The 27,737-nt window shown below is 29.9% G+C and overlaps 2 protein-coding genes across 5 annotated transcripts in view; one reads left to right on the top strand and one right to left on the bottom strand.

Annotated features, from left to right (window-relative positions):
- Positions 1-3,404, top strand: part of gry (trafficking protein particle complex subunit 11 gry) — a 46,933-nt gene extending 43,529 nt beyond the window's left edge. For all 4 annotated transcript variants that reach the window (XM_067268792.1, XM_067268794.1, XM_067268795.1 and 1 more), the window contains 2 exons: positions 3,024-3,200; positions 3,270-3,404. In XM_067268792.1, coding sequence (XP_067124893.1) covers positions 3,024-3,200; positions 3,270-3,326 — 234 coding nt within the window. In that variant the 3' untranslated portion in view covers positions 3,327-3,404. The remainder of the gene's footprint in view (positions 1-3,023; positions 3,201-3,269) is intronic.
- Positions 3,405-4,811: 1,407 nt separating this feature from the next.
- On the bottom strand, positions 4,812-22,077 carry holn1 (CD2 antigen cytoplasmic tail-binding protein 2 homolog holn1). The gene is made up of 4 exons (XM_067268796.1): positions 21,804-22,077; positions 17,869-18,032; positions 13,991-14,492; positions 4,812-5,317 (listed from the first exon to the last, which is right to left on the bottom strand). The coding sequence occupies exons 1-4, from the start codon at positions 21,961-21,963 to the stop codon at positions 5,127-5,129; spliced, it is 1,017 nt and encodes a 338-aa protein (XP_067124897.1). The 5' UTR covers positions 21,964-22,077; the 3' UTR covers positions 4,812-5,126.
- Between the last annotated feature and the right edge of the window lie 5,660 nt (positions 22,078-27,737).

Genomic DNA, 27,737 nt, shown 5'->3' on the forward strand with positions numbered 1-27,737 from the left:
TTAAAGCAATGTTTTTAAGCTTTTTCTAATAGTGGCAGTCCCTACTTTATGAATGTCGGGTTACTGCAGTTTCAGTAATACACATTAGTGTTGTTGTGCAGCTTAGTACTATATTTTGTGACACTGGGTCCACCAGTCGCTGAGTGAATAAAACTGCTAAACACTGTATAAGGTTGTGATATGATGCGAGTGAATGTTGAAGACAAAGAAACAAACATAACACAACTAATATGTAGGTAATTTAATATTTTAAGCTTACCGGCGAGAACAGTCAGTGATATCGACATTCAAACATGGTGATCTGCGGCGACAATGGTGCCGCCACTAAACAAAACAAAAATGAGACCTTACAAGTTGTACTTAATCACAAATTCATGTTCAACAGGCTAGCCATGTGAAGTTTCTGGGTTTTCTTCACATATCTTAACACCTAAGTGGGGACCAGTTTCTCATAGAGAGTTCTCTCGGGTGGCACACACTCATCGGCAGATCACCCAAGTGTTGCATTGCCTCATTCCATCAATCCATCTCATGGCATTTCCAAAGTGTTGTTGTGGCACCCCACTGACTTAAAGGAAGAAAACCAATTAAATTTTAATAAATAATCCATACATATGTATAGAAACTTGGTTTAAAATTACTTTTTAACATTGAAGTTACCTTGCAGTACAAACTTGTTTAATAAGACCATTTACTAAACAAGTTAGTAATAGTATGCCATCATTGACACGTTTGTTTTGCTACTCACGTAACTTGAAATTCAATGCAGAATACAGTAAATAAATCAAGTTACTTGAAATTATGTTATTTATATGATAAAGTAATAACTAAATTTCTTGCAGAATATTAAATAATTGCTTGAAATGTTACTATACATAGAAATAGAACAGAGAATATATCATTGAAAGATTAATAAAATTGATAACTGCTTCAATTTATAAAGTTTATAAGCATTAAGCCGCAGTCAACACTTTTGTGTTTTTAGCAATGCAAGCAACTGTAACGAGTCCTCCAAACGCTATGCAAATATACCTGCAACTAAAAACAAAATGTTTGTTTGCAATTGAAATTAGTGCGAACAACCAACATTTCACTAATTTCAAGTGCACAGCCAATGAATGAATGTCTCCATGTTTATCATCCTATTTAAAGTGGTGGCAAATTGAATCACCAAGTTTGAATCATAAATCCCTGAGAAATTTCTTCACAACGAAGAGAAAAGCTCTAATTTTTATTGTCTTTTCTTGTTGAGATATAAAAGAAGGTTTTGTTTGCTTCATTTTTCTAATTGCATGTCGTCGATTGTGATCATAACTTATACCACTTAACCATTACTAGTTACAAATTGACCAATAAAATTTTACAATATGGCTATGTCATAAGTCTATGGCCACTGATGCACATGTAAAACTTGTGGCTATTGTGATTGCAGTTGTCTGCACGGCCGGAAGTTGCAGTGTGACACTTTATATATACTTACATATTGTGAAATCTTAATAAATATCAAATAATAATTATTAAAATGATAAAGTATACAGAAGAATCAATTCCAATTAACCAAGATTCGAAATGGCCATCTATCTACGCTTTTGGTTATCCAAGGTGGTATTGGTCTATATTATCTTGGATAATTGGGGTTCTATAGTACTATAATGTAACTTTAAACCTTTTACAATCAATTATCGATTAACTAGTTTCTTAATACTGTCAAATATCTTGATTCTATTAAATGTACAGGTAGCACTTGGTTTACGCCACAGTTCCGTTCCTACAAAAGCCGGCACAAATCGAATCGGCATAAAATGAACCCATAGGGGGTTAGGTTCTACATAAATGAAAAACAAGCAAATAATTTTGTTTATTAATACAATATAATACAAAATACATATATTATAAATTTAATTTTTTTAAATGTATTTTATGGTAAAATAAAGTGAAATGTTTTTATTAAAAAATCTTAAGAAAAACAAATGATATTTCAAAGTTTCGAATCTCATACATTTTTCGGAAAAAAGTAGCCATCTTTAATTAATTGTTTAGATTTTTGTTTTCTTTCATTAAGAATTTCGGAATATGGTTGAATGGATGTGATGATGGCTCCTTTTTTCATTTGCACTTCACTCCCAATCGTTGTTTAACTCACAAAGTTCATATGTCAAACTTTCCATAGTTGAAATGATACCCTAACCCGACATAGAGCTACAGACTCACTAATGATAGTTTGTGATTGCCGGAAGTGCTACTGCGTCATAAGGTGTTTTCCTGAACAAACTGATACGGGATACGAACTATTCGCATTCATTGGTGCTCTGGATTCGGATGCCATTTATTGGACTATTAGGTTTAATAACTTTACTCCTGGGTACCTAAACATTTAGTATTTTAATATTAATTTAATGCAAATGTATACATACTCAATAATATTAAACAGAGAAAATAAATTATTCAATAAAAGTCTGTTTTAACAAATGTACAATGTTGTGGCTCAGTATATACGTCAACACTGAAACGAAAATCAGTCTAGCACAGTGATTCTCAAACTTTTTTGATCCACCGCTCCCTTTGTTCCATAAAGTTATACCCAACGCCCCCGTGTGAGAGAGGATTGGAAATATTCTTAGGAAAACTTTTCTATGAATCTCACACTTTGTGCCCTTACCGTACATTGTTCTCGACATCTGGAAACCATTAAATGCAATGTTTCCTCTTATCTGTTTGACAGAGGAAAGGGAACTTTTACCTTTGATCACCGTTCAGTACCCTGCCTCCAACCCCCCCTAGATTTACTCACCGCCCACAAGGGGGCGTTATCGCCCACTTTGAGAAACGCTGGTCTAGCATAAGGAAAATCGGGGAAGTACGCTGCAAAATGGCAAATTTTGCAATGGCGTTACTGTGAATCAGTGTAAACTGAGGGCTACCTGTATTCTACTGAAAAATAAATTTTTTTTTAGATCCAGAAATTATCATCTATTTGTAATTTTCAGTAAATCCTCATCTCATATGTCATTATTATTCTACAGCTGCACTTCCGAATACTACCAAAGAGCGTCTACAAGCTATCTTACAATCTGTATCCTTTAATATCGGGTTACGTGCCGTTACCACGACTGAGGTTAATTTTGAATCCCGGCAACTCCAACGCAGTGGCATTAGACGACCTGATGCAAGAAATGTTGCCAAGCCACATACATATTATGGTACGACACTAAATATTTGATTTCGTTTCACGTTAATGCCTTATTTATAAATCTTTTAAAATTTTTTAGCCGCAAGGAAAGAATTTAGAAAGAACAGAACAACCCAACATTCCAGCTGTAATGTAAATAATCGGAACAAAAATTCTTATGACATATCCAATGTGAATAATTTCATTCGACGTAAATAAATTATTTGAGAACTTATTTAGGAAAAATATTTTTTCTAAATAAGTTTATCTTTTGTTTATTTTTTGAGTTTTACAATTGTCGTCAAAGATGGGAATGTTTCAACACTGAAATAGGTTGTGGAAAAGTGACTCCACTTTGATTTCTGTCAATTGAATGGGTTACTGAATTGTGAACAAGAAAAATGGGAATAGTTTATTACATTTTAAGTAAGAATCTAACATCTCTAGAAAAGACAATATAATTCTGTAAATACAATTCACTGTCAATAATCCAAGTCTAACTGGATTATTGACAAGTCAAACTAACTGGGATCAAAAATTCCCAGTTAGTTTGCATTATCAATAGAGAGTAATGTTTTCTCTCTCTAGGCACTAATAAAGTAGAAATAAAACATTATATTAAATAAATATTTAATTATATGTAAGTATATTTTATACTTATCCAACTAAATATTTCATATTAAGTTATATTTTTGGTCTTTACTCTGAGACACTAAGAGGTTCTTTTAAACATGGCTGCATGTGCAAGGTAGCAATTTTCCACTGATTTTTTTTTTTTTTTTTTTTTTAATAGTAATTGCCATTTCTCAAATTTGACAATTCGGAAAAATCCTGTAATGAGTCTTCTCTGTACGTGCAAAATTTAAATGTCATGTTGTTTATAGAGTAATGTCCTTGACCGGGCTACCATAGGGAGCACTTCGAAATTTGCAATAGTATTGGCTGATGTGAAACAAGTTCGGCTGGTAATAAACGAGAGGAAGGGCCGAGGTGTTTCTCGGGACATTAAAGTGATTTTTCTGTATTTTTCGGGCACGAAATAATCCTGCAAAAACATTTAAATCGTCAAAGGTCACGGCACCCCTGGCTATCTTACAGAGACAAGGGTTTAAGGTCATAACGACTGTCGGTTATGAATGACGTAATGATGTGCATTCTGCAAAACATCTCTGACATTGTGACTATCTCTTGCAGCATTCGAGAGAAACTTCCATGTTGTCATTTTTGATGATGCCAGGATAGAAAATAGCTGCATAATACATGGGACAATAAAGAAAAAACTGTACATGTTTGCATGGACAAGGAAGTGATTTTTTGAAGGCCCATGATAACCAAAACTTTTGGATAGATGACACCACACAGTCAAGTAAGTCAATGTAGTAAAATATTGTCATTACTGCATGCCGTCACAGATCAATCATATCCGTTGCGAGTTTGGCCAAGCCTATAGTGAAGTCGAAGCTCGACACGTCGAATAGACCATCCACAAAAAATCCCTGTGGTTTTTTTTACCCCAGTTTCCCATTGCAGTAGATTCGTGACATATATTGCATAGGGTGATAAAATGGAATAGTGTCAAAATTTTGTTCCATTTAACTGTTTTAGTCAATGCATAATTCTCTAACAAGAATCAACAAAAATATTATAAAGTATTTCATCATTTTCTTTTAATCAGTTCACATAAAATAGTACAGGAGAGTATTTAGTTATCAGAATACAAAAATGTTCAGTTCATCTCTGTAAATGATTTTTCTGATATTTATATATGAAATTATCAACGCAAATTATTTGACAAACAAAACGTTTTATGATTAAGATAAATTAAATGATTTTTAAACATTTAAAAAAGTTTTTTATTGTAAACAAGGAATACGCCAGAAGTTTTCCCGATTTAAGGTTTTGTCGAACGCTTCGATGTAAATTTCGTCTGCATAATTTACAAAATGTACATGCCGTTTTAGACGTACAAGTCGAAGTCGATCCTCTGCGAGTTGTAGAAATCTGAATTTTGTCCCACTTTTCTCACCCAGACTCCCTTTTCGAAGTATCCTTCTTCCACCCAACGCAGCATTTCCGACGACGGATGGGGACCGTAAATTGCAGCATTTTCTTCGTTTTCCCACTTAAATTCCCACATCACTTCATCATCTATCAAAATTATAAAATGTTATAAATAACAACTGACAAATTATATTTTAAGACAATAATAATAAAATAGATTATTATTACAACTTATTGACTAGATCAATGGAAGACACCAGCAAGACTATAATTAAATACAAATGTTACACCTGTTGCAAATGTGGGTTGAAGAATGATATCCGACTTGCATTATACATGATAATTTATGAGAATTTTTTAGATTGATGCGGAATTTGAAAGATTCGAATTGACGACGAAGTTTGCACGAGAAAACAACCCGAAGCAGGCTTCTCGAAAATGTTTGTAACGCATATGGTGGTCTGCCAGAAAAGTAAGTGAGGTTTATTGTTATGGTTGTGGAATAACCTATTGCATCTACGTTTTGGGTATTTTAAAATAATGCAGTATTTATAAAATTTATGCATAACACCTCTATACATTGTGTATGATCTCACAAAATGTAACAACCACATGTAGATATTTATCATAATGAACATTAAATACTTTTTATTGATTAACACTAGTACATTTGTATACATACTCTATATGATATCTTTCTATACAGTTATTAGGCATGTATTTAAAATGTAATAATTGATGCAGTTTATTGCTAAACTAGTGAGCCATTCTTGAATGTACAGTACATTAAAACTTATAAAAAACTCCTTTCTGAACTTGCTACCAAAACTGGCAACACATTTGAAGCACTATTTTCTAAATTATTTTTGCATGTGTATGACGGGAAATCTAAGCAAGGCAAAACGTTTTATGATTAAAATACTTAATAATATTTAAGATGCAAATTAAATTATTTTGCTGGAATTAAACAAAGGATTGATTTTTTTATGCATAAAGGTGGTGTCCCATATCTTGGCTCCCTGAATCTTTGTTCAAAATTGTCTTAGTTTATCTGAACTTTTTAATGAGCATATGATTTAATGTAAATTAACTTTGTACTTAATAATCTTAGATGCAAACACAGAATTTAAACTATTTAATATACAGTATGTGCAGTGAGTGATCCAAACAATAAATATTTAGTTAGTCTTTACAATTATATGGAACCATAAACTGCTTTTAATGTTACTGTAATTTCATCATACAATAACAATAATGTTAAATATCATGTTATGCAGTAAATTTTTAATCTAATATTTGTAAGTTTACAAATCATCAAAATCCAAACTTGCTAACTAGTCTTAAAAAAAAGAAATTTTAAACTATCGTGATGACGACAATTGCAAATGAACTGGTGTCTTTTTTAGCCATAGGAAACAAAATTGACTTCATTATATTTTTTAGGTGGAGAAGAGACAAACATTAGCAGTCAACCATTTTTTTTTTTTTTGTGTTCCTATGGTTAAAATGAATGTTACTATTACAAATAAGATCATTCTTTTCTTGATTTCAGAATGAACTGGTTTACTGAATTAAAAAATATTCTCTGTAATGAATACTGTTGCACGGGTATTGAGTGTCTGCTATTTATAAAATGCAGTAGTACAGAAAAAATGTAGTAAAATTAATCCCGTGACTTCTTTCTGCAAGATTTTAGTAATAATAAGTGATTGAATGGTCAATCACTTCTGAATACAGAAAGTTATCAAAAACTGGAATTGGGAAGAGAAGAAACAAATGTTTTTGATCATTTGAAGATCAAAAACATTTGTTTCTTCTCTTCCCAATTAATATTTGAAATTAATTTATAAAACAACCCAACCTCACGCACTGCGACCTCCCTTTATCACTCCACTCCTTGACCTCTAACCATCAAACCTCCCCACAAGATTTATTAAAGTAGAAGAACAAAATCATGGCCCCCACACAAATATCTATACATGTAGAAAAAAAACCCAAAATATTGAGAAATGTAAAAATCTTGGGGTCATCTTTTGATTGATTATTATATATAACATTGAGAAATTGTGGCATCCAGGAAAGTAAAATTACATATTACATGAAGCATCTCACAGAATCTGATATTTTGAATATTAAATCTTTAAAGATATTAACGAAATCAAAAATCATTCTCACTTTTAACTTTTGATATTCTATCTTTATTGAAAATACATTTATGAAACAATGAAGAATGTTTCAAAACAGCTTTGAAATGAAAATTTGAACAAGAATACCTGTAGAATCCTGTTGAATGTTTAAGTAGAAATGCTGCTCTTGTTTGAGGGATACGATTATGGGAAGGAGAAGTCCCAGAAAACATGTCTGCGTATTGTTTGTCATTTAGGATTAGGGCTACCAAATCCGAAACTGTTACACAGTGCAAATTATAAACAAATTTATAAAAGAAATTTAATACAATGTTAAATGTATAATTATCATGAAAACAAATAAAGATAGTAGGGGAATTTGCCCCCCACTTATTCAAAAATTTTGTGGCAATTTGTCGATTCCTGGTGCTGCCATTTCTATTTTTCTTTTATGATGGAAAAAAGTGGTGTGACAATTTTAAGTTACATGTAAATCGGTACAAATGTTAAATAAAACAAAGATCTGTTTTATGCATAGCCAAAGTTTCTTCCTAAATAAGAATTTTCATTATTAAAATTAAAAAAGGACTATAATAATGGTGGTCATTTAGTTTCGTTAAAGTCTGGAATAGGATTGTCTTTGTGCCAAAAAACTATAAATATATAACTTCTGTCAAAATGTATTTGAAATTAAATTTTGAAAGCAAGAGAATGATGGCACTTTCAGTTTGCTGGAGTGTGAAGTTAGACTTGTATGATTGGCTGAATATAAATCATATGCCATAGCCAATCAGATCAAAAATTTCATCTATTTGTAATGTATTGAATCTCTAATACTGATAACATACACTCCATATATACTTTAATTTTGAATATACAGTCAAACCTGTTTTTATGCGGTATAGTTGGCGACTAGTCTCGTGCGATTTGTCATGTCTCACGTTGACTTATTATAGTAATATTAGTGCATGAATATGCGAAAAATGAAATAATTTATTTTTTAAGTCAACAAAACACCACCTGGACAAAAATATGTAAAACAGACGATAGACGAGACGATGCAGTCAGAATTTATTGACAACAGATGTCAGCACTTATTTCGTACAATTTTGAGTTATTTTCTATGTGAGACTTTTTTATGCAGTCCCTATCGACTGCAGACCTAACTATTTTTTATAGCTACTCGTGAAGTTTCGTGCGATTTTTTTTTATGCGGTCCCTATCCACCGCATAAAAACAGGTTTGACTGTACTTGTATGGCATCGTCCACAGTAATATTTTCTTACTTATTGGCGTGCTGTGTCAATATTAATATTATCATCTTCAATCAGGTTGATTTTTCTCACAGCAAACATTATCCAGGTTTAATGATGTAAATTTAAAACATGACACAATAAAAATCATACATGTATTAGAAGATATTGGATAAAGATGGCGAAACAAGTGGAAATACTTAAGCATGGCCTCTTCCCTCAAAAAACATTATCGATTGTTTTAATTTTAATGTGTTAAAAAATGTTATTCCTAGATGTGCGGTATGGAAAATTGAGAGGAAAATAATTAAATCTTGGAGTAATTTAACATGTTTAAATCTAAACAATTTTTATATCAGTTTAAGAATTTCTATTAAGTAATTTTCCTTTAGTTATAACCCTTTTGTAGGATAATATTGAATAATTATAAATATAAGAAAGCACTAAAATTAAATAAGATTTTTTCATATCCACATCCAAAAGATAATAAATCTAACATAATCTATTCATCTAGTTATTTTTAACTACTAGTGATACCTAAATATATCTGGAATTTCTTAGCATTGGGAGGAGAACATAATTTACTGTTTAGTCACATGTCAATTGATATCATAGTTGTTTAATTAATACATCTTTAATACTTTTATCAAAAAAGAAGACAATAAAAAACTATAAATGATAAATTTTCTTTTTAAATTCTTGTTTTAAACAACCAACAGAAAGGCATTATTAAAAATAGAAGTTATTAGGGCTGACAAAGCTAAGTAGCTTTAGTTATAGTATATAACTAGAGTCTAATAGATAAAACAATAAATATATACAACTAGCAGATGAGCCCGGTGTTGCCTGAGCGAAAATTAAGATTATTAGACTATAGCAGATCTTGCCCGTTTTTACTGGGTGCAAAAATTAGGTTCACCTGGCTTCCAAGACTAATTAGAGAATTTTTAGATGGGTCTAAAAACATATTCGACTTTCTGCAAAAAACTGCATTTAAAATAGTACGGTGTAATCCTTAATTCTCTCCCTCGCGGGGGGGGGATTTTGAAAAATCCCTTCTTAGTGTTCATTTTCATGATGTACCCTAACTGTGTACCAAATTTCACCTCTGTTCTGGGCAATGATGAATCAATCAGTTAGTCAGTGAGCACATGTAATTTTATATACTGTATATAGATTGAATAAAGATCCATATTGTGAAATTGAAAAAATTGAACTATATAACAATAATTATTTAGTGATCAAGATAGGAAGTTTATACTTAAGTTTAAAAATAATAGAACACCTAAATTGAATATCAGGTTGAAAACCCATAAGGAGGGAGAAAACTATAGACCAATTGTTGATTTTCAATATTATATAATTTAGAACAATATATAAAACAATTAATGGAAATAGAATATTCACAATTTGCTGTAAGAAACGTAGATGATGTAATTAATAGAATAAATAAATTCAGATAGACTACTAAGTTTAGAATTACAAATTGAAGATTGGTTTATACAATTAAATTTGCATATAATAGTAATTATGGTCGAGTCTGCATAAGTCAACACCCCAAGGGGAATGGAAATGGTCAAGTTATCCGATATGATGACTAAAGCGAAGTTGAAAAAAAATCACAAAATTACAATTAGAAAAATACAGTAGTGCAATGTACCTCTCTGACTGGCACTAAAGTTGGTTTCTACTCCAAGTACCCTAGCAATTTCCATTGCCTTTTGTTTCAGTATCGGTCCTGAAACAGGAAGATTTGACGAACAAATTTGCTTTAGCCAACGTGTACCAGAGCATCATCAACATCTTTGTACAGCGAGTTTCTCTGGCTTTTTCGAGACAGCCGTGACGGAAATCCAAGAAAAAGTTTCTTAATTTCCTGTTTTCTTCAGGATTCCCACCAATGTTGTTTTTGGAAGGTTTTTTTTGTTTTGCAAATTCGGCTTGCAAAGTTTTCTTACATTCAAATTGAAAAGGAATGAATATATTATGGAATTAAAAAATATATACAGTGGAACCTTGGTTAATGAACTTTTATTTTGCAAAAATTTTGTCTCTGATAACGGACAAAATTCAGATAACGAACATAATGGTTTTTTTGTGTCAAAATTAGAGGTAGATGATGCAGACATGGAGTAGATAAATGAACATCAAAATGAACTAACCACAGAAGAGCTGGTTGCCTTGCAGGAAGAACAGGTGAAAGTCTTAAAAGAAGAAGAGAAGGTTAGGGATCATCAGTGCTGAGATCAAGGAAATTTGCAGAAAATGGAATGATGTGCAGGAATTTATTGAGAAGCACCATCCTAACAAAGTTGTGTCTAATAGGGTCATTAATTTAATGAATGACAATGTGATATCACATTTTAGAAAAATTTTGATTAAAAGAGTAAGACAATCAACTTTTGACCACTTTCTTGTTCCTTATCAAAAGAGACCTCGACTTGAAGGATCTCCCGATACAGTGCTACTCAATATTTTTATGGAAGGGATTTCCCTTCCAAGCATTAAGCTCCATACATTTCCACTTCTCTGTCACTAACTACAACAAAAAACGGCACGTACAGAGCTATTTTATTAAATAAAGTTTACATATTTGTTGCTGTGATAATAGATACTGCATTTTCCTATTTTCATCAAAGAAAACCCATTTTACAAATAAAATTACAAAAATTCTGGAGGATAGAATGGATAAATTGCATTTGCATTAATTTCTATATGAAAAATTGCTTCAGTTAATGAATAGAGTCCCAGAACAGATTAAGTTCATTAACCAAGGTTCAACTGTATATTAGAATGTTTATTGTTAAAGATAGAAAAAAAGAATTTAAAAATCTGGATATAAAATTTACGTTGAATGATTATCCAAAATTAAAGTTAATTAAATGGCACAAACAATACATAGATAATAGATATAATACTAAACAATATAAATGAGATAAAAGATATCATTTGTTTCCATACATTAAGAATATGTCTGAAAAATGTAATGCTATTCTTACAGAATAATACATGTTTGGCCCCATCTTTGACAAATCAAAGATAATGATAACATGATCTTGAAAAAGAATGCACTGTTTACAGGATAGAATATACTTGTGCTAAACCAAAATTCTATATTGGAGAAACAAGCCAGATATTAGAAAAAAGAGTTAAAGGACATGAAGCGGCAATATGTCTCAAGTATATTCAATCACCATGGTATGAGCATTCAAATTTAAATAACTGTCGAATTAATAGAAATAAAATTAAGATTCTACACATGGAAAAAGATATTTATAAACATAAATTTAAGGAGCACTGTAGTGGATGGAATCGCCCAGGTGAGCGATTCCCGCTATTTGTAAGATAACAGAAACTTTCGTAATTCAAAATCATAGCCGTTACGGAAGAACCATTAGAGAAGATCTGTTGGGAAAGCCATTGTGGTTGGAATCGACGATTGGCTGTCGCAGAATGGCCGTTGGCCGTTGGCCGGACTTTATGAAGACACCGAAGCTGATTGGCGGAGAATTTAAACGTCGGCTACTATATAAGAAGCAGTTTTCGGCGGGAAAAGGAGTTCTATCTATCTCTCTTTGGGACCTTGCTGAAACCTGGTGTAAGTGGACTCCCATTGGACTATCACAAACTTTTCCTGACTCAGAGGTGTTGCGAGTACTAAGTCTGTTAGCGGAGGTCGTAAGGTGTTCTTCCTTCCAAACTTGTACGGAACATAGTCGGTTGTAACTTAGTGTATTGTGGATACCTAGTTGTAAATGTTATTTTGTATTTATTTTGTATGTTTGTCTCGTCAATATAAACATTGTGTTTTGTCAATCCGACTGGTGTTATTTTGAACATTACTAGCACATAGAAATTAAAAAATACTCCAAAGATGAAATTATAAACATCTTGGATGGTATAAATATTGACAACAAATGGTATGAAATAATAGAGGGCATATCACCAGTTGAGTTTAATGGATATAGTTTGGTCGGCTGAGTGTAGGTTTTGTTTAAATTATAGTGCTATACTACAAACATTTATGGTTTAACATGTGGTTGAACAAACTAGTAAGAACATTATTGTTTTATAAATGTTAACCTGTGTTTATATATATAATCATATACATCATACATCAATATACATTAACACTATTATATATAATGAAAAAAAATAGTAACATAGTTTTCAACAAATCTATAATATTAAAATTCCAAATTTACATGCTGTAGAATTTTTCTGGAAGATAAAAAATAAGAACAAGTTATAATATTGAGATAAAGCAAATAAATATGTAAGAAAATATTATTTCTGCCAGTACAAAAGAGAACAAGAATAAATATTGGCAGAAATATATTTAATATGATAAAAAACAAAAATAAAAGATTCCAAATAGTATCAAGCACGGATATATTAGAGAGAGAGAGAAAGAAAACAAAAAAAATTAAAAGTGCATAAATCAGAATAATGTACTATATATATATATGAATACTAATATTGTTTTTAGTGGATGTAAAATTAGTAAATAGTTACTGTAAAATGAATTTTTAAGCATTTGATGATTTAACAGGATACAAATAGCACTTGCAGTACACTTTAACTCATACTCTGACTGGATTATAATAGTTAACATCCTTTTTCCTTTTTTGTATTTTGGTGGAAAACAAGTTATTACTAGCTGTTCACTTATATCTATTCCTTAACATGAATGTAATAATTTACAGTGGTTTATTTAAAAGGTAAACCAATAAATTAGGATTATTTTACTTAGAATATTTTAGATGTTTGGTTTATATATATATAAATTTGGTTTTAAGTTTTGTTTTTTTATAAACTACTATGTTTGATAATTTGACAGAATAACATACAAAGTGTATTTTACTTATACTTCATGTCTTAAGGTTGTGTACCAGTGATTTTGAATTGTAATTCTATCATTTGTAAGTAACTATGTTATTGCAATTTACATTATTTAGTATATCATGATTTATTGTAATGTTGGTTTTTTTAAACAGCACTGAAGACAGGCTAAGACAGTACATTAGCCTGAAATGCATATGTAAAATTTAAAACATACCACAATAAAAATCATACATCATTAAACCTGGATAATTTTGCTGTGAGAAAAATTAATGTAATTAAAAAGGATTAAAGTGAGGATAATAATAATAAGAATCCAAATATGTTTATATTCAGATTTCTTGGATAAAGTTTCTGACATGATTCATATTTTGTTAAGTTATATATTGAAATAATTTTCAACTGAAATACATAAATATTTCAGAAAATCAAACTGACTTAAATAATTATTCAAAGATTTACCATAATTAAAATGACTGAAAATGATTAATATAAGACTAAGTATATTTTAGGATAAATATATACTTAGAAACATGAATTCTACTACATTAAATCAATTTTTCACTAATACTGAAAATTCATAATATAAAACTTCTTACCTTTATTCAACGGAGTATCATCGGCATCATTTTCATTCAATGGTTTATCATGTTTCACATTATCAGCAACCGAAAACATTTTATCATCGACACTCTCGGAAAACATATCGAGTGTTTCGCTATTATTTGTTTCGTACGACGTATCAGTCCTCATTTCATTTTTACTTTCTTTAATAAGAAAATTTAATCTTTCGTATAACTGTTCATATATGTCCATTTCTCCAGTTAAAAGGATTTTATTTGCAAGACTCGTAAGTTGCAAAAGTTCTTCTTTGTTTTGGCTTTCTCTATCATCGTCCGAGTTGTCTTCGTGTTTTTTTCTTTTCCATTTATTCGATGCCGTTGTATACGACGATTTACCACCACCCAATCTGCAAATGGCTTTCCTTACTGTTTCTCCCGGTTTCATCAATTTTAACATTTCTGAATATATTTCTATTTTATCGAATGGCTCCTCTTCTTGATCTGATGTTTCTTCTTCTTCATTATCTTTGACTTTAATCTAGAATTTTTTAAAATTATCACTTATATTATATGAACATAAATTATAGATTAAATATAAAATCATATTAATTTAATTAAATGTGCTGACACTTTTAAAAGAAAAATAATTGAATGAATAATAAAATATATAATTACACTTCAGTATAAATATAAAACAAAAATAAAATAATTTTTTTTTTTACTTTATATGAAGTCCAAGTGTTTAAAACTGGCACTGCCTATTTCTGGCTACACAAAAATAGAATTGTGTAATTCATTTTCTCTATACTAAACAATTGTCTCCTACAGAAATTCATAATTGCTGAAATTTATGGAGAAAATGCATTATTGCAAAACAGATCACAGTATGGTGTTCTCAATATAAAGATGGACGCATGCTTGCAAGATCAAGAAAGAAGTGGGAAGCCAAAAACGTCACAGAACAGCAAATGTGTGGAAGAAATGTTACAGAATGAATGAAGGTTAAAATATGGAAGTTGTCAAAGATCCATAGAATTGGTCAGAAAGTTCTTAGATACCAAAAACAATGTGCATATTGGGTTCCACACCAGCTCAATGAAAACCATAAGGCACATTGAATGGTACTCATTTTGCAAAATTTGCTGTGATCTGTGATGATGGAAATTTTTTAGAGAACTGGGGACAAAATTTGGATACATTATATTACATCTAAGCAAGATTCCAACTCTTGGTTCCCACCTGTCAAAAAATTCAAACAGATTTTGTCTGTTAGAAAAATCATGGCAAGCATTTGACTTTAAAACAATCAAGTTATTTTTTGACCAAATATTCATTTTTTATTGTTAAACAATCAAAGCTAAATGATAACAAATCTAGATTTACCAGACTGACAGATTTTTAAAATGAAATATGAATATGGCAAGGGACCATACAAGTGATAAAGATAATATTTAATTTATAAGAAACCTTTTCCTAGATCACATGTAAACAATGTTGTTTCATATAAAACTTTTTATATTTATTTATTTATTTATAAAAAATGAAAATTAGTATATAAATTTTTCACAAATGCATTTTGTATATTTGTAAAATGTATAATTGATAAGAAAAAATTTTAATATATTGTGCAAGTATTTCTGTAGGTATAGAATGATTCCTACAATTATTTAATGAATTCCAAATATATCAAAATATTAATATTTAACTATTTCTATGATTAGTTGACCCAAAATTCAAGCATGGTATTATGTTTAATTTAGAACAAAATTTTATTTACAAAACAATATCAAAGTTAAACATTTTTCTCATAATTTTATAATTTTTCAATTTTAATAGTAGTAAGAATTTCTATACTGATTACAACAATTTTAATGCACTTATTATGCGTAACTTACTGTAATAAAGAATGAATTGCAATTGTAAATTAGCAAGTCATCTCTTATATTTTACAATGATTATTTAAAATAAAAAAGTATAAAAAATATTTTAAAACTATGAATTTTCTGAACAAAACATTTCTAAACATATATAAAAAACAACTGGATTATTTAATTTAAAAATGTTTAAAAAATGCATTTTAACACAACTCTCTTCATTTTAAAAATATCATTTTTTCTTTGTTTTCTGAAACCGTGCTTTACTATTTGTTGAGTATTAGACACAAGATCGTGTTATTAATCAAACACAATAAAGATGGAAAGGAAACCATGTGTTTGATTAATAACATGATCTTGTGTCTAATATCATTTTTTCCCCAACTATCATTATACATTTTTCTTATAATAAAAAAAGAATGTTTTAGAAACTAAAAACAAGACTCTTATGAACATTTTTAGACATGTACATCTTACAGATATCTTTTGTATGCCATTTAACATACTTATAATCTACTTCATTCTTCATTCTGTGAAAGGATATATAACATTTTCCAAAAATGAAGATTTTGTAATTAATTTGTAATATACTCTGAATGCTAACTATGCCTTTAATTTAATCTGTCATTGAAATTCTATTAAAAGAAATCATTTTCAAGTTGCTATCTATATTGAAAGCTGCAAATATTTAAGTTAGGATGTATTTTATCATAATTTAATATAGTTACATCTGTAATAACTTGTACGACAAGTATCGAAAGCTTGTTCAAAATCAAAGACATATATATTTGAATAAATTGTACTTAGACTTATGTAAACTACCCCATTGATATATTTAATTATATCTTTTTAAAAATATTAAAACTTTAAGATAATGAGTTAATAAGCAAATTTTTATTAAATGACTACTACTATAGATTAATAAAAAAATGGATATTGGAGTATACAAAAATTAAATTTATGATTAAAAATAAAAAAGAAAATAATATATATATGTCATTCTTTTATATTAAAAGTGTATATGAAAAATATAAAAATGTCTAAAAAATATGGAAGTGTTAGTGGCTGATTTAAAAAATAAAATTAAAAATAAAGAAAAGTTAGATAGTATAACAGTTAAAATGTACATATAAAGATCCAGTTATTCACATAGATGAAACAGGAAGACAGCTCTGGGTTAGAGTCCAAGAACATGAAGCTGCAATTAGACTAAAAAATAATCAATCGCCACGCAAACATTGTAATCAATTTCGATGTGTAATTGATAAAAAATAATGTTAAAGTAATTTATAAAAAAAAAAGATTTGTACTTGCAAAGATTTAAAGAACATGTAACAATTGTAAGTGGGCATTATACTATTTAATTTAAATAATGGGATAGAAATAGAGGGCATGTGGATGGATGTAGTAGGATTCAAGAAGTGCACAAGAAGTGCAGACCAATGTTGGTGGAACAATGGTTTGTGGATTATGGAAAATGTATAAACAAACTTCTTTCAGTGGCGTAGCGAACATAACTGGCACCTGGGGCACGACACTTTATTGGCACCCCTTCCAGAAACACATATAGTTTGTCTTGGAGACCATTTGGGTGCTCCTCTGCAAGTGGCGCCATGATACATCCTCTTGCATCCCCCTCACTATGCCACTGACTTCTTTTGTGTTTTTTGCAAAAAAGATCAGTTTGTATGATATGAATTGTTTAAATATTGTATTCTTTCATTACTATTTTTATGTTTTTCCTTTTTAGTTTTGTATTTCATGAAGAGGAGTGTAAAAAAGATAAAAATACACCCAAAATGCATAGTAATAATAAATGTTAATGTATAAACACCTTTATATTGACTTTGTCTCTGATTAAATGTGGTTAGAGATGTAAAAAAACAATGGTTATTTCTTTCTTTTTAATCAAGTTTTAATATTTTTAAAAAAATGTATGTATCTGTATGAAGAATTAGTTTACATCATTAACATTATACAGAACAAGGTAACTTTCATTGTACAATGCTACAAAATTTAATAAATTTATTGTCTGCTTACCTTTACCCAGTCGATATTATCTAGCCAATTGTCTCTAATCTGGTTCTCTTTTTTAAAAATAAAAGTTCCTTCCTTATCAAAATATCCTTCTTCTAATTCTTCAGTCATATTAAAGGGAGTAATCTTAATTCCTTCATCATAATCAATAGTAGCATCTTCTTGTCCTGAAATTAAGTATAATCAATACATAAAAGCTTCAATTCCTTGATAATTAAAAATTTAGGCAAATTAATTCTTAAAAAAACAAGATATTGTTGTATAGAACTATCACATATTGAATAATAATTTTAATAATACCAAAAATAGACTACACGTACACTTTAATTAAAACTGTTTATTCAGGCATTATTAATAAAACATTCAAAACTATATTATTATTTGTTCAAAAACAACATATTTCGAAAGCAGTTTAATCAATATAAAAATATAACTGGAACTGGAAGATCAGAGCATAGCCATGTCTTTTTTATAGTTCAATGTAAAAACCTAAAAATGTTTTTGGCCATTTTAGTTTGCCTTCCTCAGATATTAAGAAAAGGAATAATGTTTAGGAATTTTTAAACAAACAAAAATTTAAAAAATGAATATGCAATTTAGAATGAATACAAATTAATGCTTAATTTTGTAAATTTTTAAATTAATTTAAAGATACACAATGCAGGTAATGTCTATATCATGTCATAGAAAGTTTTCCACGTTCAGGATATGGACTCTGCATCTTTAACACTGATCCTTTCTGGGTAATATATATACCCCTCGAGTTTCTAATAAAGATATTTCAATTTTCATAATCAATAATTAATACTGATATAAGTGAAAAGGTTGAAATTTCTGTTTGCCAGCATTACTACAGGAAATGTAAATGAAAAATAAAATACATAAATATCAAAATGAAATTTAATTGAAATGTTTTTGTCTTTAATTAAAATGGTATCGGCAAATATATGCTAAATGAAACAGAACAAATGGGTATAATATTACTTTTTAGTTTTAAATATGGAGATAAAGGACTAAGGTTTTGCTATATCTTTTAAAACGTTATATAGTAGGAAACAGCTACAATATATTGAAGATGAGGCATCAAGAGATGGAAGGAGTTTCATATATAAAAAGTTTGCAATCTTGTGTGGAGATTAATAAGCTAAAAGCCTTACCAAATAATCTTTAACTCTCTGCATCTGAATTTTCCAGTTTTCTCAGTGTTGTATAAATTTCTGGATGCTGATTTCTGGCAATAACAATATGTGAAGCATGCAATGCTATAATGTTGTAAATGCCAGTTTTCTCTAAATACGTTTTATTGAAGAATCAAGTTCTAAACGCAATGTTTTCTTCTGCAAAAAAATATTGTGGTGATAGTGGCACCATAAATGGCTATAGTTTGAAGTTGAATTTATGTGAAACCATTTAAAGCACCAAACTGCAAGTCACCTAACATTTGGCACCTAAAACATTACAGGCTATATTTACATCATTTTGATATTCCAGAGAATTTGTAACCTAGTGAGTTTTTTACCATTTTATTGTAAAATTGAAATGAATTCATTCACTAGAAAAAGTGTTTTCTACCTCTCCTGTAACATTTGTTTTTTGGCATTTACAACATTATGGTATTGCACGCTTCATGTATAGAGTGTTATTTGGCTGCAAGCTAATAACAGAACTGCATAAACTCCCAATCTCTAAATATATTTAGTTAAATAATTGTGACCCCTTCAATAATTTCAAGTATTTCTTTCTAAAGTGATCACATGGAGTTATTTGTTCCCATTTTGTATTTTATAGGCTACATACTTATTGACATTCATATTTAAAAAGTGCAAGACAACTCATAATTAAAACCAATTCTTATAAGAAACATATAAGAAACAAGACATAAATCATCGTATCACTAAAATGCACATTGTAATTTACTACACCAAGGCCATACAATACCCTTTGTAAGGCGTAAGCAAAATTATATAATAATAATTTTTGAATTTAACAAAAATGCAACTTTATATTAAGCGAAGACATTCACATAGCAGTTCAAAAATATCACAACATAAACATAAAAATTTATGTTATGCAAAGTTGTTACCTTTAAATAACAGGCAGATATACTTGCACTCTCAGTATTTACTATTTAGCATCATTTACTCATTACACATTAATGGTATTCATTAATCGTAACATATTTGCATTATAGGACTATATAAACGTCCACCTATTCATCCGCAATTATACAAAAAATATTTTATCGACTTTAAATTGCCAAAATAGAAATTTTAAATTTAGGATTATTTTTTAAAATATTCCAACATTCCTAATTTACTGTAGAGTTATCTGATCAAAACCGGGATATATTTTACAAATATATATTGCTATCAACTTAGTGTGTAATTCCTTAAATTACACTTTATTCAAAATTAATTCTAGCATTAAAGTATTGCTGAAAATATAATTGCATTAACTTAAATAAGTTTAATTTTACAGCTTTATATTTCAATTTAGCCCTTAATGTTGTTTTAATTTTTGTCTATATCAATTAGACACATACATTGGTACATGAGGGCTTATAATTCTCGTTCACTGGTGTGATATTACAAAATCTTTAATGATTATTTACAATAAAGTACAGCTCTTTTTGACAATATATTATACAAAACACTTAAAATGCATTTTGAACTCAATATGTTTCTCTTCAATTAGTGTTCATAAAATTACTAAAGGGGGTAGTATTGAGTCCAAAATGCATTTTAAGTGTTCTGTATAATATATTGTCGAAAAGAGCCACACCTTATTTTAAATAATTATTAAAGATTTTGTAATATCACACCAGTGAACAAGAATTATAAGCCCTCGTGTATATGTGTCTAATTAATACAGACTAAGATTTTAAAAAACCGCTTTATATTTCTTTTAAATTTAAATTATACAATCAAATACAACTGCTGCTCACAGAATATATACAGTGAGAAACAATAATTAATTTTTAATCATTATTCTTGCCTTGTTGTAGTGTGATTCCAAAAAAATAACATATTACAAAAAAAAATGTCATAATCTTTATGAATTTCAAGCATTAAAAAAAGCAGCAGTTATTAGCGAGGTTGAGGCCAAACTTTTAAACACGAAAATGTGTATGTTGGACGTTCTGTGCCACTTTCCTGTAAGCCTAGAAGTTTGACAACGGCGTTTGGAATGTCAAGCACGATTCCACTGACTTTCCAAACGCCATTGTCAAACTTCTAGACTTACAGGAAAGCGACGCCGAACGTCTAACGTACATGTTTCACATTTAAAACTTCAGCTTCAACTTCGCTATTATTCAGAGCCCAGACAAAACAAGTATAATCAATTACAGGACTTTCCGACATACCACATTTCCTGTAGGAAATCTGATCCAATCCAAAATTTCATACTTTATTTTGATTAATGCAGAACAAAGCGTCATTTTCCGTCCATGGCCACGTTGGCCATTACACGTTAGGATACAATTATGCAGATGCGAGCGAGCAAAAATACATGGCGAGAAGAGGCGACAACGTTTCACGCTCTCTGTTTCTTATTCTCATTTATTACGACCATGCAGACGAGAGCAATAAACAGAGAGCATAAAACGTTATCACCTCTTTACGCTCGCTCATAGCAGGCAAAAATGTGGCACGACAAGTAGCCTTAATGCCTGGCATTAACAAATCAATCAATTTATTTACCTGAGAATGTTTAGCGGTTCCATTTCGAAAGTATGGTCAAATCAAAGTACATAATTTATGTTTCAAAGCCTGGAGTCAAAGTATCTTACATGTGAAATGTACATATAGTCTGCATTGTATTATTGTATAATAGGTACTGTACATTGTACGGTAATTAAATAATTGATTTGTAAAATATTTCAATAATTTATTACTTAAATTTCAACAGAAGTATAAAATAATAATAATAAAATTCACCTTCTAATTCATCAGGATCAAGGACATCTTCCTTCTTGCATTTCTCTTCATCGTCTTCTTCATCACTATCCAAGGAATTTTTAAATCTTTTACAATTCAGGTAATCTTTATCGATGTATTCGTCGTCGCTGTCTTCTAATTGCTCTTCCCTCTTCGACATTTTTTAATGTATATAAATATATACAATAGCACGTAACGTTATATGCAACGATATAAACTGATACGCTCCTTACGAAACATCAAACACCTTTGCATTAGCGCCATCTGGAATATTTTTTACCGTTTGTGTTTGAATTTTTTTTTTTTTTAACTATACAGACTGAGGTTTTTGGGCTATTTTCAAAAAAAATAAATTTTGTTATGATATTTGGGAATTTGTTCTTTTGTATTTTTATTATATTAACGTGAAATAATTAAAAAGTAACTATTATCCGGAATAAATGTTTAAAGAATAAAATAATTTTTTTTTATAACTTACAAAAGTTTATCTTTACCAAAGAAAAACTCTTAAGAAAAAATTTGTCGTGTAAATTGCATAATTTTTTACCTAGCGCAATTTTTTAATTTGTTTGAATATTCCATATTTCAATTACAAACGTTCGATCCTGTGGATGGCTGCCCAGACCGCCGAGAACATTTTGTGCTGGAAAAGGCTTCAACTGTTATAAAAAGAAAAATAAGTTATACAATATGTAAGTGGGAGTGAGCGACTTGTCACATTTTCCTAAAACAATGGTCACACCTAGCGATTTCCTGCCTGGAAGGCAACGGTAACTGCAACGAGCATCAGTCGCGCGCGTCTTATCGTAGTCACATTATTTCTGCCATAACAATAACTATCTTCAAAGTTGCCACCGAATGACTGGGCACAAAGGCGTTTGCTAAATGAATGCGCATTTGCAGTCGGCGCCAGTGAAAATTGCAAGGTGTGAAGGAAGTGGGATTCTTATTGGAGGAACCTATTTAGATTTTTTAGATGGCGCATAAGAAAATATGGAAGGAACAGCATTATGCTTCAATTTTCTAGTTCCATCAACTCTAATTTTTTCATTGATCAGGAAAATGTTTCTGAAAATCAGATTAAGTGTATCATTTCAGATATTAAGACAGCACATTTTTATTTAAACAATTTATACTATTACTTATTTAATTGCATGGAATTTATTAAATAATTATGCAATTTAATAAGTAAAATTATATATACAGTCGACTCCGCATAAGTCGACACCCCAAGGGGAAGTGGAAATGTGTCGAGTTATCGGATGTGACGACTAAAGCGAAGTTGGAAAAAAACCACAAAACTACAATTAATAAAATACAGAAGTACTGCGTTATACAGTAGTATAAGCTTACAATACATTGTGTCCTCTATTTACAATTACTCTGTAGATGAAAAACTGAAAAATTCGTTAAGACAGTGTTGTTTGTTTTGAGCACTTAACTGTCTCGACTTTCTTTTTCAACGATCACGAACGCCTTGAAAACATCATCTTCGCAATTGTCAATTGTTGACGAGTAACGTCTAAGGATTCTTAATGCCTCTGGCATGAAAAAATGCAAAATTGGATTCTGGTGTAGATTGTATATTTTCTTTTTGTTTATCTGTTATTATTTTATACATAAAAATACATAAAATGTTAAGGCATTTTTATTAATAAATCTGGTCCTCTCCTGAAAAAAAAAAATGAGTTCGCACCACACGTGTGGAGTGAATTCATTTTTTCGAAAGGGAGTGACGACTTATCGGAGTGTGGGACAGCAAAAGTATGTCGACTTATCCAGTGGTGACGAGTAAAACGGTGTCGAGTAAACCGAAGTTTTTTAACATTAATTCCTATGTAAGTCGGTCGGGACCACAGAAAAGTGACTACTTAACCGATGGTATCGAGTTATCCGGGTATCGACTTTTGCGGACTCGACTGTATATGTGTGTTTATAGAATATTAAATGTATTCTACTGTGAGATATATTTATAAAACGACTTAATTCTTGCAAAATACACATCTTACTTATATGTTATTATTATTATTTACTAAACTAAAATAATAATTTATTATAAGTGGCTTATGACAAATACTGTATAATTAAAATATATTTTTCACCAATCATTTCAATATCAAATTCTATTTTATATAATTTATGTTCTAAATTACAAATCTGCTGTAATTTACACTACTTTTTATTGAAATAAAGTAGATTTGTATAATTATTACAGTGTAAAATAAGCTAAACTAAACAATAACTTGGTACTTAACTAACAAATATCAGTATATAACTGGTATAAAACTTATAAACTTGAGATTAATACAAATAAACAGTATATCGTTATTCGAAATATTGTCTAAATGTTCTTAATATACTAAACTTTGATTAATTTTAATTTGTTTTCAGACAACGAAGGTAGAGACGACAAAATTAATCCACCAAACTTTCGTTCCGATCTGGCTAACACGTTGTTCGGAAGAAAAATGGCGATTTAAGGTCACATGATCACAATAAGAATAAGCCTTTCATTAGTCTGTTACAAATCCTAAAATCGTAAAAAGCAATATTTATTAATATAATGAATTCAAATTATATTTAAATACAAGATAAAAAGTACAAAATATTATTATAGATTACAACAATGCTTTATTAGTTTCAGTTTCGTTAAAACGATAAATACATAATTATAAATGCAAAAATAATATACGAATAACACAACTTTTTATTATTAAGAATGGTTTTAGGTTAGTTTGATTTTTTGAGCTTTCGTTATCGCAAATTGAGGGATTACGTCATCAAAATTAATACTTTTGGCAACTTATTGAGAGGGACTCTCAACAAATAACAAACTTTGTCCATACAATCAGGGGCAGATATAGGTTTTTCGGAGCCTGGGGCTTTAGTCTATTAGTTCCTATGTAGATCCACCCCTGGTCACAATCTGCTAAGTTCTATAGTAGTACTAACCGAAAAGTCTTCAAAAAAAGTCTTTTGCTTTTATTTAACGGAAAGTCACAGTTTAAATTAATTTGAATTCACCAGTGACGCAGGGAATAATATACAGAACAGAATTCTTTTCTATGACTTTCATTATAGAACGTTGATTTCAAACGTATTCGCCATTTTTAATGAAAGGATAACGTTGAAAATAGATTTTCAATTTGAAATGATTCTAATATTTTCGGCAATAAAAAACATTAGAAATTGCAAATATTTAACATTCAATCAAAACGAAGAACATTCTTGGTTTTTAAATTTTTTTTATAAAAAATTATATAAAAAGTAAATGGAACGAAAAATCGAACATTTTAAAATAATATTTCGAAAACTTTTCATTAGAAATTTTAAATTTATATTAAATTAATATTTAAATTTTTGACGTTTACGTATATTAAATTATATTCTAAACGGTACGATTAAGCTCCTCTTTGCCAAGAAAAAATGGCTCTGAAAAGAGCCGTTGGTTTGCTGATTTGCAAGAAATCAGCAATTGGGGCCTTTCTCGTGGCAACGAATTCCTATTTGACTACCGGATTTAACAAATCTTCCTTTTTTTCCTCACGGATTTCTTCCTCTTCGATACCCGTTTCCTCTTCTTAGGCTTGCAACTGCGGGAGCGTTTCGATTTCGTTCGACTTTTCTTTCTTCGGCTAATCCTTTTTTTCTGGCCCTTCATCGGTTTAATGCAAATACAGACTCCCTTCTCACTTCTCTCTGACTTTATCTTCTTGATGTTGGGAAGATCAACGGGTTCTTCACCACAAAATTCTTCTTTTTTACGAGATCCCTCACTCATGATAACCGCTTCGTTTATTCGTTGCTAACCGAATGAAGATATTTTCCAATTCGAACTGTCTCACGCGCTGTCCTCTACGATGATTCTTCGATTACGTAATTTAAACTTTAAGGTTCAAAGTTTAAATAGTTATTTAATGAAAATAAAAATTCAATTTTCATTAAATAACTGTTAGCAGTATTAATTTTATTAAAATGCAATATTTCATCTTTATAAAGTTTAATACAGTAATAATAACAACATCAGTGTTATATATTTTAATTCTTTAAAACTTAAAACTTTTACTGAAATCAATTTCAAATGAATTCTTTAAACTTTTTGTATTGAATGTTACTTTTTGGCAGAAAATAAATTAAAAATCTCGTGTTTATTTAATTGTTCGCACCCTTTTACGCCAACTTGACATTATCTCTTCACCCATTAATTTAATTCGTTAACATTAAATTGATGTAAATGTGAATCAATTGATCGCGGTTATAATTTTACCAATCTAATTGATGATTTATATATTTATGATCAGTTAACTATCTAACAACACTATTAATAAAACTGTATCTTGTAACTCTCATTATATGAGTCTTAAGAAGTCCTTCTTCCCTGTCTATTATCAGGTTTGGGCAAGCCACAATGGTGACGAAATCAATGAAAACCAAAACTCGAGTTCAAATTAATTGGAGCGTGTTTATTTCAGCACCCACAATTTTATAGGACAATGTATGTTCCGTTTTTCGAATATCGCGGATATTATAGTATGATGCCCACATCTTACAATTTATACCATATTTTTAAAGTAGAAAACACAGTACATTTTTAATGTTAAAAGTTGTAAAATTTCGTGTATTATATACGAGAATCCCATTCTTTAGTCACGCTAGCCAGCTTAATTACGAATTACATCTGGCAATAAGATTGATGACGGCTATATAGTCAATAGCGTCAAGCTTTAATGAACTGAAATCTAGTTTAAAAATTCTAAGCAACAGCCCAATAACTTAAAATATTTCTAAAGCTTGCGCAATGTTCTATAGATGTAATCAATCGATGACTAACAAGAAGAGTCTGTACGAATTTGTAAGTTATCCGAATCGGCATAATATAATTTAATCCGAAAATAAGTTTAAGCAATGGGCGCTCATCTGATAATCATCGTCTATTGATTATATTGCTGTGAAATTTAAATATGAGAGCGAGTCTAACATAGTACAGTTGTGACATACTTCGTATTACTGCATCCAACTATCCAAAATCACGTAAAATCCATTGGTCACAATCAGGGGCGGATTTAGGTTTTTTAGGGCCTAGGGCTTATTGAAGTTCGACAGAGCCCCATTTTTTGTTAATACAAATAATACTATAAATTATCATTATTATTATATTATAATATTTTTACTATACGATAATAGCTCATTGTTAATGAAAAAGTATTAAAATTTATTATTATAAGTGGGCCATTGACACTTAGAGGCCCAGGGCTTGAGTCCTATTAGTTAGTCCCTATGTAGATCCGCCCCTGCATACAATCGTTCTTGGATCATGAAAGATATGAGGTCATTTTTTATTAACTTTAGTGTGCTGAAAGATTACTACAGTTATATGTTTGAAGAGAAATACGGTATTTTTATGACCTGCATGAACCATTCGGATATGATTCGTTCGTTTTCCATCTGTGCACGACATAAAAAATGTCAAAGATTGAAGTGTCGATTTATGTTGTTAATTATTAAATAATAAATACGTATACAAATATTGTTTTATGTATATTTATTTACTTTATTAAATAAAATATTTTGTCGTGATATAATTCAAAGATGTTTTGATTAAAGCATTTCAGTGGAATATAATGCTATTTTGTTCTAGTGTTTACAGGTGACAACACTAAATTCACAGTGCAGACAGTAATGAAAATCTATCGTTGCCAGTAGTGGTTCGATTAAGACGGTTTGCACGGTGACATTTGTAACACATCAACAATCTATTCCGGGAAAATTTTTAAAAACGATCCATAGAAAAATGTTCAATACACGTGATAATATAACTCATAGTCGTATGTGACATTTTTCTATTAATTTATTAGTTCGCCTATATAACAAGTTTGAAATTTTGGTATCCCTTCATCTCTGCCGTGCCTCCTCTGCTCCTGCTGCTTACATTTT

The sequence above is a fragment of the Centruroides vittatus genome, unplaced genomic scaffold, assembly GCF_030686945.1.
Source record: "Centruroides vittatus isolate TY-2023 unplaced genomic scaffold, ASM3068694v2 contig_337, whole genome shotgun sequence".
NCBI classification, from domain to species: Eukaryota; Metazoa; Arthropoda; class Arachnida; order Scorpiones; family Buthidae; genus Centruroides; species Centruroides vittatus.